General features: G+C 37.7%; 1 protein-coding gene and 1 long non-coding RNA gene across 2 annotated transcripts; one reads left to right on the top strand and one right to left on the bottom strand.

The window, feature by feature from the left end:
- Window positions 1-3: 3 nt before the first annotated feature.
- Window positions 4-3,726, bottom strand: LOC148724473 (uncharacterized). The gene is made up of 3 exons (XR_015990712.1): window positions 1,866-3,726; window positions 663-757; window positions 4-32 (listed from the first exon to the last, which is right to left on the bottom strand). It is a non-coding gene; the product is annotated as an uncharacterized LOC148724473 (long non-coding RNA).
- A 1,720-nt stretch (window positions 3,727-5,446) lies between these two features.
- On the top strand, window positions 5,447-11,522 carry LOC111342595 (uncharacterized). Its single transcript, XM_022949692.2, has 4 exons — window positions 5,447-6,307; window positions 6,703-6,953; window positions 9,467-9,581; window positions 10,096-11,522. The coding sequence occupies exons 1-4, from the start codon at window positions 6,235-6,237 to the stop codon at window positions 11,265-11,267; spliced, it is 1,611 nt and encodes a 536-aa protein (XP_022805427.2). The 5' UTR covers window positions 5,447-6,234; the 3' UTR covers window positions 11,268-11,522.
- The last annotated feature ends 499 nt before the right edge of the window (window positions 11,523-12,021 follow it).

Below are 12,021 nucleotides of genomic sequence, written 5' to 3'. Positions count from 1 at the left end.
GTCACCCTTTGAAGCATATCAGATCTCAGCACCTGCGAACAAGAGAATGAGCATTTTCATCGAAAAAAATGTTTCATGAAAAGGGCGGAGTGTTGGACAAGTCAGAGGAGGTATTAGAAAGCTGATGAAGTCCAAAAAAATCAATGACTTCGAAAAACATTGAAAATAAGTATGCTCAAAAATATTCAGGAAAGAAAATATCCTACAAAGCGAGACAGCTAAGGAAGACTTGCAGTTCTGACTCTCCGTAAAAAATTAATGACAAGAGAAAAAAGTAATCCACTCCATTATTTTAGTGGAGGAACTTGCCCATAGGTAACTGTAAAAACCTCTTTATATCTGGAGAAACATCCGTTTGGTCACCCGTTTAAAATTTACTCATATTTTGAAACGGGAAAAAAATACGTAATTAGGAAACTTCCACAAATTAGCAACATTCGAAATGATGATACTTACTCTTAATTATCGGCTTAGAACTTAGATCACAGGCTAGCTACTTGTATTCTCAGGGCTTATTCTACATTCTTTAGTATAGGAAGGACGATAATCTGCTGCTATAAAGGCGTTTGTTCTCATCTAGCTTTTTCTGACATAGTTTATATTTCCGCCTTCTCTGAAATAGCAAAGTTTAAAACAAGGTATGGATAAAGTTGTGCACATACCTGGTTACCAACACTCACTGTGTCTTGAACTGACAATTATTAGTCTTCATCTGAGCTGTGAAGCACTATCGCAGGTTTCCAAGAGTCAGATGAAGCTGAAATTTTGTTTAGAAGGAGATAGTTATGAATTCCTGACCTCACCCATGAATAAGTTCTTGGCACATAATTAACCACTGTATATCGTTGATGGGCTGGTTATTTTCCAGATCATTGGGAGGATATGATAATCAGTTTCTAACTTTGATGCAGATATATTTTGAACAGTTCATTTCTCGCACCTGTGCATCATGCAACAATTGAGAAAGAAGAGTAAACTATCCGAGCCAGGAGACATTAAGCTCATTTCAGTCTTTTTCTCGATTGAAAAACCTGTTTACTTTTTCATTAATAACTACACTAGGAAAACATAACTTACAGTATAGAGATAAGCATCTAGAGCTCACTCAGTGCTATTATTTCACGATAAAAGCTAGACTGAATTTCATGTTCTTGTTTCTATATTAAAGGTCAGCTCCTTTAAAGACCCTTTGCGATGATCAAGACTTCTTATATACCCACTGGAACATAAACGTTGGGATGTTTATGAAAAGGAAATATGTGAAAGTTTCTCCAACGATAATAAGAGAAATTTTTCAGCTTCTTTCGACGTTGAAAGGAAATAATGGAAAAAAATCGTATGGTTCAGAAAGCTCCTCACAGTATGACGCTTTTTAAAAGTTGGCCGAAAAAGGAATCAATCATGTCATTTGTAGTTCGGCCATATATAATGAAAGTTACAGTCCACGTTTTTGAGTTGCAGCCATAAAAGGTTGAATTTTTAATGCCCGCAAAAATAATCGCAACACATTGGTAATTAGTTTGGCATCTTTTCATAGCATTTGTGCATGTTATGTCGTCCATTACAGAATCGTGTTTGAAAATCGAACAAGTTCAAACCTCCCCAGTTTGGCTAAATACACAAAATAGAGGCTGAAATGAAATAGATTGAGCTAGCTTCTTCATGGTTACATATATATGCAAGGGTCACGTTGAGAGTATGGCTTTTACGGCTAACGGTTACAATGTTGACCATCTAATTTTTCGGAAAATGGTTCATTTCTCTCCGTAACTGTTAACAGAAATGTTGAAATTAACTCAAAGTAATTATAAAAAAGTTTCAATATATTTCTTTGATATAGAAAACAAATACTCGCTAAATTTTACCTTCAGAGGCAAGCGAAAAGGGTAATTCCAGATCGAGTTGCTGTCAAGTTCATGTCGAGTTAATAAAAAAACAGTTTCTTTCTTGTTTTCTTTCAAATTTCCACAAGGCGGTAGGCGTTTGTCATGATAAGTTCTTGTTTGAAATTTCAGCAATATTCATCACATTACAGTTATGTTGTGGTGTTTACTTAATTAATTTTATTTTTCATCTCCCTTTTTACAGCTTTATTTCTGGTCGAATAGAATGAAAGTACTATAAAGTGGGTAGTTAAGCTTTAAAAATCTTTACGATGGCCAATTTCCATCATGAGTTATATTGATAGGACCAAAATGACTTTATTCGAGAAAAAGTCGAGCCAGTTTGTGGTCTGAATGTTTCGAAGGAGGAAACTCTCGGAAGACAATTGAAAGGATAATAGCGAAGAACTGGATTTTTTTTGGAAAGAGACTAAAGGCTAAAATATGCAAATTAAGCGAAGGTGGTTGGAATTGAGACTATATAGAGATCGGGTGTGTTGAGATGGAGGCATGTCGAGCCTGATGCAGTTTACTTTGTGGTCTAGTGGTTTCATGTTGCACTGGGGTGTTAAGCGGGTTCTTGGGGGTAAAATATTTTCTAAAGTCACTTCAGTTAATTAGCTAGGTGGCTGAATATTGTTTAATCTCCTAAATAAAACTCATTTATTTTCCTCGATTTAAGAGACGGTTTGAACTTCACATCTTGGTGTCAGGCGTCTTACTACAGATACTTCCTGACACATTATAGAAAGGGAAAAAAAATCACGGTTAACCTTTTCATGCCTAACGGTTTAACTCTGGGGAGGTGAGGGGGAGGATGCGTGAAAAGGTAAAATTCCGAGGTTGAGAGGCGATTGTAGTCAATACTCTAATGGTATCATCAATATGCTTGCTAGCGCACAATGATAAGTAGCGTGCGCTTAGCCTCTTTAGACGCTTTTCTTTTTTGTTGAATAAACTGCTTATTGTGTTCAACATAAACTACAGCAGGTGTTCACCAGAAAAACATTTTATTCTATTTCACTCGACGACAAGACCAAACCTTAAGCGAAGCACACTCTCCGAGGAATGAAGAAAACTTAATACGAACAAAAATGCTAAACTATAACTAATATATACGAAAATGGTCGATCGCAAATAGCACAAAAGGATCTCGTAGTGCAAAGAATTCGAATGAACGTCATGATCCCACTGTTTAACGCGATTGTCTCCTGCTCAGCAGGTAGATGCAAAAAAAAAAGAATTAGCTAGTAGGACTGACACAATACTATTATCCCGAGATATTGAACTAAAGATACTTAATCTTTTGTTTATATATTACAACTCAGCCCTAAGACTTCATATAGCCTATCGTTGTTTCTTTTCACTGTATGATGTCAGTTTTGTCATGGAAATATTTAAGTCTTGATCATTGTAAGACAAAAATAAATCCTATAAAGTAAAATAGTAAATTTGGTTGATTTGGTAAAACCCAGAGAAAGCGTACTTTTAAAAGAAAAAAGTTCAATCCTCTGAGATGATGAAAACAAAGGGAAAAAGCAAAAAAAAAAAAAAAAAAAAAAAAGATCGGGAAAGAAAAAATGATGATGAAGAGGAAAGAAAGATCACAGTTACCATGCATAATATCATGTATCATACCACTTTACCAGCTGCAGGCCCTAAAAGCTAGATTTAAGAGTGATTGCATAAATTGCATCGTTGCTGCCTTATATAATCATATAAAGTCTCAATTAGTAATTTTAACATATGTGTCTATTAATAGCATCTTAGCATTTTCCGATATCATCTTCGATTGATGGCAGGGAATTGTCTTGTTATATCAATTCATCCAAAAATCACTGATGAAAAATCGAATCTATTTTAAACCTCCTAAACCAAACATATAGGCTAGAATATGAAAACTATGCTAGAGCTGTGGAGATGGAGACTATACATAGTTTGGGTGGAGATGGAGACTATACATAGTTTGGGTGGAGATGGAGACTATACATAGTTTGGGTGGAGATGGAGACTATACATAGTTTGGGTGGAGATGGAGACTATACATAGTTTGGTTGTGTTCTGGTGGGAACGTCTAGAACCCGATGTAGCTTAAGCTGTATGCATGTCATTCCATGTTCAGCGGCTTGTGAATAATAAAATGTTTCTGAAAGTTATTTGAATTGCCCTGCAATGGTGGGTGTATGTTGTTTGAATCTATTCAGTTTTGGTATTTTCAAATCAATATCGTTACCAAGACGTTTTCGTCCACTCTCCACTAACCTCTCCAATAACCTCTCATTTTTACAGTTGCATGCTTGGTTGCCACGCTTTTTCACAGGAGTGAGGCGAAGGGTGACCTTGTTATGATACAGACGCTGCTGCTTTTCAAATGTAAATTACTATGTTATCATGCTAACTAGATACTAGTGTCTATCACAACAAGGTCATCTTCAGCCTCATTTCAAATCAAAGGCTTGACAACCAAGCGCAGAACTGTAAAATGACCTACTGTAATCCGCTTTTAGTCTCAAATCATTAACAGGTATCGTTGAGATTTTGTTGTTTACCCGAGTGTAAAAATTCTAAAAAATTCTCATACGTCTTTTTAAAAAATTGGAGACTAATGTTCAAAATCAAACACTGGACACAAGTGTCTAAGATAAAAAAAAACGGACAATGGCGTCCAAAATCAAAACTCGGGCACAAAGGTCCGGAATGAATAAACATCGAAATAAATCCGAAAAAACATAAATCAATCCAAAGGAATCCGATGAAATTCATGAAACGATGGTCGGAGTCGGAGCTGAACCAGATTACACAAGTCGAGACGAGTCACAAGAGAGGTTGTGAGAGTCTCGCGATAGTCCACCATAAATGAACAAATAAATGAACTTCAACTTCAACTTCAACAACATGTTGTGAGAGAAGTGACCGTCGTTAGCTTGATATGATAAAATATTTTGCACAGAAATAATTTATATTGCACTTTCTTTGATACCATGCTTAAAAACCTGTTTTTCCTCAACGTTTTTTTTACTATTTTTAGTGAAACTTACAAGAACCAAAAACAACCAATTCAGCAAATGTTTCAGGCGGTCTTAAATGTCGAAATCTTCACAATTTCTCATAAAAAAGTTTAGTGTCAAAAAAAATTATTCTCTTCGATCGCTATGAAATAAGCCCTAATAGATGTAAAGCATTCTGTTGACGATGACGATGCATTACCGAAGTGAACGATGCCTGAAAACAATGACAATCACCAATCAACCTGTCAGCGAGTTATACGATCTATAGTAAATATCAAAGAGGCACTGCGCGGATACATGCAGTTGAAAATGAAACCTTTCTCCTGATTTCGTCACCACCTTACTTACCTTTAAACTTACCAATATTGCATTTCAACTGGATAGACTTTTCGAATTAAGTAAAATTACGATATAACAAAATTTAGAAACACCTAAAAGATGGTACATCTGTTTTTAAGAGGGCTACGAACACTCATCCAAGTATTTTATCTTTTCCAGGTTGGAATGAAAGAAGGGGGTTTTCATCTTGTCAGAATCGTTAATTAGACTGAGTACTGATAACAAGATTGATGTTCCTTCATTCTCTTTTCTGATCTTTCCCCTATATTCAGAGGTAACACGAACAAAATTAAAGTATTATCGCGCAAAGCACTTAATAAGCACGAATGTTCCCTGAAATTCTGCTCAATAATATCAATTTACGCCCGAAGCGCATAAGATATGATAATCAGCTTCTCTTTAGCAAACAGTTTGACGTAATTAATTCTTTCCAGTCCTGATATTGACTCAGTTGCGCAAATTTCTTTTTTACTTTAACTCCCATTTATTTTAGAAAAAGAAATTCGTTATAAAGTGGAGGTATATACTTTTCTTCTCTTATCTTTACAACATTTATAACGTTGGAAAACGGGAATTCATATACAGCACTTTCTAAAGAGGAACTGATGTTGATTATGTTGAGGTTGCTATTTGTTTTCAACTTGTTATTAAAGAGGCACCTGCTAAGTTTTCAGAAGCAGAACGTAATTTAAGACTTTTTTTTCTCTAAATTGGTTGAAGGGGAAACAATTTTAATTGTGGAGATTTACGAAGAGAAGACCGAGAAATAAAACTGTCCGTAATTAGGCGAAAAAGAAAAATTACCATGTTTAAATTCTCTCATGCGGCTTCACCGTACCGTTTTCGCAATATTGGATTATGTATAACCGAATAGTTATTCCCTATTGTTTGTCCAATACCATTTTCATTAAAGATCTAAACTTAGGCACTATATCCGTATTCTTATTGACGATATCCTTTCATTCGCCTCTCTGCTCGTAAAGAAACAAAGAAAACAAACTTCTATGTTAGAGATGAATTCGTCGGGATTGTTCCTAATTTCATTTCTGGTTGGTTTATGTAACGGTAAAGAGCAAGGTGAGTTCTTAGCTAACTTATGAAAAATCTTCAATTTGTTTTAATTTTTGATATTTTAGTTTTAATACTTGGCCACGCTAGATTTGGTTCGAGTAATGCATGGTCAACAATTCGGGCACATAATTGTCTAGCGACACAGTTCTATCGCGTTAAAGCTTTTTCATTTTCAAAGGTTAAATTGCCACAATGATATTTCCTGCTAGGAGTGCGCATCCATAATCGTGGATACCATTAATATAAAAGTGGTGGTTTAAAACTATATGGAAATGAAATGCGGAAACTCTCGGTTATTTAAAACGAACCATTTGAAGCATGCATAAAGGAACTTGGCTCATGTAGAACTAGGTGGCTCGTCTGGATACACAAAATATAACTTAATTCTTTCAATTCTTCAGAAAAATGTCGACGAGTACAGATGAACCCCACAGTTCAGGACTTCTTCCTCGAAAAACACGTTTTTAAGATGATGGAGATTAACACAGTCAGTGCATGTAAAGCAAACTGTATCATAGAAGATGACTGCATTTCCTATAATCTAAAACCACAAAAGAATGGAAAATATTTGTGTGAACTAAGTGACTCAGATCATGAAACTAATCCCAAGGATCTCAGGCACAAAGAAGGATCCGTTTATAAATCATTTAAGGTGAGTTGACTTATCTCCGCTTGCAATTTCATATATATTTTTTGTCAATAAAATGATCTCAAATCCACGAAAAGAGAAAAACAAAACAAAATGAAAAATATGAAATAATTCACTTTTTACACTAACTGGTGAAGAGATCCACACTTTCAAATGTTTTTTCCTGTACTTTTCTTCCCTGTATCCATCCGTCGGATGGATAAGTGGATGCACAGGATACATGAATGGATGAATGCTTGCACGCATGCGTGCTTGCTTACATGAATTGATAAATTAATGGATGGGTGGATCGGTATGACTGGATAGTTAGAAGTGGGCAAAGAGCTGGGTGCTAGATCAATAGATTATCCCCTGATGAGTGGGCAACCATGAAACAAGTCTGTAGGGATGTATATGTAGTTGCTTTTTTCGCCTACCACACATTATACCCGCTCTACTATTTGTATCGAGCACTGTTTCACGGACACCAAGTTTAATCCCTCTCTCTCTCTCTCTCTCTCTCTCTCTCTCTCTCTCTCTCTCTCTCTCTCTCTCTCTCTCTCTATATATATATATATATATATATATATATATATATAACTAACTGCAGACAGTACTGTTTCGGCCTTCTGGGCCTCATCAGTGCAGTGCTAATGCTAGGATGGGGGAGAACCGAGACGGTCACCCCAAACGACCCAACCTTTGTGGTATCGTCTAAGCCATGCCAGAGTGCTCAAACTAGAGTAAACCAGCGAGCATGCGAGCATGCCAACAATAGTGCACCGCGCCAGGAGGATCAATAAAGATTCGCAGTCTAAACCTTACAGCCAACACGAACGTAGAAAGTTTAAAAAATTGCGAGGATGGACAACTTCTGACGTAAAAAATACAAAAAAATTTAATAAAAAACGTTTCGGTCAGAGACCTTCTTAAGTTATTAAATAACTGAAGAAGATCTCTGACCGAAACGTTTTTTATTAAAATGTTTTATATTTTTTACGTCAGAAGTTGTCCATCCTCGCAATTTTTTAAACTTTCTATATATACATATATATATATATATATATAGTAGCAAATGGACTACTCAAGTGACGCACATATGGATTTTAATACAGCCTGTTTCGTAGACCAACAAAAGTTGATCCACTCATCAGTTAAACTCCATACACACTGAGGCATCGTGACTGTTAACTCTAACTCAGCAACGTGATCACATGGCATTGTTTAAAAATTCAAATCTTGAAAACCGTGCGCGCGCCGATAATAGCGTTAAGAATACCTGAGAATATATTTTCGCCGATGTCTACAATTGGATATTATTTCACTTCGCTTGTTTAAAGAGGCTTCATGTGGATAAGACAAGATAAAAAATTTCTCAGTAAGGCATAAATTGCAACGTTTTGTGGCATTGGAATATGATCTAGCCCTAGCAATAATTTTCCATGAAATCGAATAGTCTTCCCTCTTCTCCTTTAGTTTCCACAGGTACTTGCTCAGCTCTGTGTCATTTCGCCGTCTCTCGTGGTTGAACGACATTTGGTGGTTGCGCCATCTAGTCTTAAAATCTGTCGCTGTGAGGCCAACGTACGTTTTAGTTTCTTCCTTGGTATCGACTGTGGCTTGGTAGACGACCTCGCTTTGCAAACATTCCCCTCCTAAAGGGCATTCGTTTTCGTTCCTGCAGTTGCACAATCTTTGGGGGCGGCTATCTTCGGACATTTTTGCGTTCCTGATTGTGGCTTTGTTATGCCCGTCTATGATCTGTTTCATATTTGGTGTGCATATATATATATATATATATATATATATATAGAAGTAGTGTGGCACACGAGGACGGACAACTTCGAGCGAAGGAAGACATATATTCAATAAAAAGTCTAAAAGTTTCGGTCCGAGACCTTCATCAGTTTTCGGTCTCGGACCGAAACTTTTTAGACTTTTTATTGAATATATGTCTTCCTTCGCGCGAAGTTGTCCGTCCTCGTGTTCCACACTACTTCTCCCACCATTTATCGAGGTTTGGACTGTGAATCCTTTTGGATCCTTCTGGCGCGGCGTCACTGTTGGCTCGAGGCCTTTTAACTTGTTATATATATATACATATATATACTGTCTGCAGTTAGTTATATATATATATATGTATGTATGTATATAGGCTTATAGGCTTATAGGTTATAGGCTTCCCCTACCCGGTCACCTAAAAGTTTAATTTCCCGGGAGACCACGTCTCCGATCACGTAGATCACATCTTTGATTGCCGTGTTGCCAGCATGGTTGTCCTGATAGTGTAGTGGTCATCACACCTGACTAGTAACAGGGGGACGCGGGTTCAAATCCCGCTCAGGGCAAATTCTCTTTTCAAACATTTATTCTATTTAAGTATGATTACTTGGGGTGTACAAGGTCAGGGTTTCCCTCGCATATAGAATTTGTTTAATTGAAATTAGCCTGTATCCGTAATTGGATCCTCCTTTGTGATCCGCTAAGTTGACTTCGGTCGTGTATCTTTAATAGATCCTTAGTTTATTTCGCTGCAGAATCGCTGTTCCAGTGCTCTTTGTCCATCAAGCAAGCGATGCCAAACTGGTTTCACCAGTAAAGGTTGTCGTTGTGTTTACACAAATGGACAAATGGAAGATAACTGCACTGAAGGTATGATGAGCTGCAGTAATTGATTTTAGTATCATTTGTGTACTTGCATGTTACTGTGTTTGGAAATACATTAAAGGTTGAGCTTTTGGGGTACATTGGTGTCGGTAATATTTCTGCGATGGCAAAGCGAATCATTTCGAATTTCAAATTTACCGCCACAAATAAAAACGGTTTGCACTGGAGAAAGGAAATACAAACCTTGACAAATTCTTCCATTGAGATGAAAAAGGCAAAAGTTTTAATAAATCTGCCCACGTCTCGCTACTTTGGATCGGCTGCAGCTCAAGCTGATTTGACTACTGAGTTCTGTATGGTGCGACGGTTGATTGACAAATGATCCAGAGGTACCTAAGGCACCTCTCCTTTTATAGCGCGCCTTCGTATTTAAAGTGGAATTCACTGTTTAATCATCTTTTCCTTTGGAGTGGCGTTTACTATCAGATCTTGAATAAAATGAAACATGCCATTAATCGATGTACTATTTACATTCCTCTCGTTTCACATTACCATCTAGGTGTTCTAGGACCACCTTTGGTGCGAGTTGTTCCCCACATAATTGAAACTGTGGAGGGCAGGAATGTTACTGTAATGTGTAACGTGACAGCTAATCCTAAACCAGACAGGATCACATGGAGCAAGTCAGAAGGGATTATTTCCAGCACGATAGGCATAGTTAATAAAGGAAATCTCACCATACTAAATATCAGTACACAAGATAACGGCTCCTACGTGTGTACTGCGACAAACCCCTGCGGTACCAGATCATCTTCAGTTCACCTTCGAATCTATTCAGCTCTCAAATTCGTCATCAAACCCCCGTCGAGTATGACAGTGAAGGCTTATGAAGCTCTCATTCTGCCTTGCTCAGCTTCAAGTGACCTGACGCAAACGATCTTGTGGATGTATGATGGTACTTTGTCCTTACCGTCAGGGGCGGCTGTTGACTCCTCGAATGCTTTGATAGTTTCATCTGCTAGCTTCTCTCACGGTGGTGTCTACACCTGCAAAGCGACTAATGCATTGAGCTCAATTCAAACGAGTGTCGTCGTTTATGTCACTGACTATCCTAAGACTTGCACCTCTGTGAAGGCAAACATCAGTGACGTCAGTGGGGATTATTTCATCGATCCTGACGGTGCTCTTGGCGAGGATCCATTTCCTGTTTACTGTAACATGACTGACAAAGGAGGCGTTGGAGTAACAGTTGTAGGTCACGACAGCGAGAACAGAACCCAAGTAAAAGGATTTGACAACCCTGGTGAATATTGCCTTGATGTACGTTACATCTCTGCCAGCATATCACAATTAAAGGTTCTGACAGAAGCTTCTCATAACTGTCAACAATTCATCAAATATGAGTGTTTCCACGCCAGATTAGTTGGATTTGGATTCTCATGGTGGGTTTCGCGCGACGGCGAGAACATGACATACTGGGGGGGAGCAAATTTAGCAAATGGTGGCTGCGCATGTGGTGTAACTATATCGTGCCCCAGTTCCCCACGGCTGCTGAAGTGTAACTGTGATAAGAATGATGGAGTGTGGCGGGAAGACAGCGGTTTTCTTACAAACAAGTCCCACCTTCCTGTCGTACAGCTACGATTTGGAGACACAGGAGATGCACACCTACACGAAGAAGGGTTCCACACATTAGGAAAGCTAGAGTGTTATGGCACGGCCTTGGCGTAAACAAAACTAAAAACATAAAAACTGGGATTATAGTCGTAACAAATTAGATGTAACGCCATGACCAATCACTACTGGGTCATATGGGATAATTCATTAACAATTTACATGGACTCCTCAGAAACCCTGATCGACATAATAGATCTACTTGTTTTAGTAACGAGATACAATGAAATATATGAAGTTCATATATTTTGAACTGCGGTATTAGATACATATGAAGTACGATCCTCGCAGCAGATAGCGCTATTTAAGCAATAGCGAAAATCAGACGGGAAAAAAATCAGGCCTGTACGGGATTCGAACCACTGACCTCTGCGATACTAGTGCAGCGCTCTACGAATTGAGCTAACAAGCCAACTGGGAGCAGGCCGTTAAGTTGATTGGTAATAAACCCGTGAAAGTGATAAATGAGATACAATGAAATATATGAAGTTCATATATTTCATTGTATTTCAAAATATGTGAACTTCATATATTTCATTGTATCTCATTTATCACTTTCACGGGTTTATTACGAGTCAACTTAACGGCCTGCTCCCAGTTGGCTTGTTAGCTCAATTGGTAGAGCGCTGCACTAGTATCTCAGAGGTCAGTGGTTCAAATCCCGTACAGGCCTGATTTTTTCACTTCTGATTTTCGCTATTGCTTAAATAGCGCTATCTACTGCGAGGATCGTACTTCATATGTTTTAGTAACCTTGATTTAATTTGGATATATCAACAAAGTTGAAATGGTAAATTGGCCACCGTAATGA

The sequence above is a fragment of the Stylophora pistillata genome, chromosome 8 (assembly GCF_964205215.1).
Source record: "Stylophora pistillata chromosome 8, jaStyPist1.2, whole genome shotgun sequence".
In the NCBI taxonomy this organism is placed as follows: domain Eukaryota; kingdom Metazoa; phylum Cnidaria; class Anthozoa; order Scleractinia; family Pocilloporidae; genus Stylophora; species Stylophora pistillata.
This window is presented reverse-complemented; position numbering and strand designations above follow the sequence as displayed.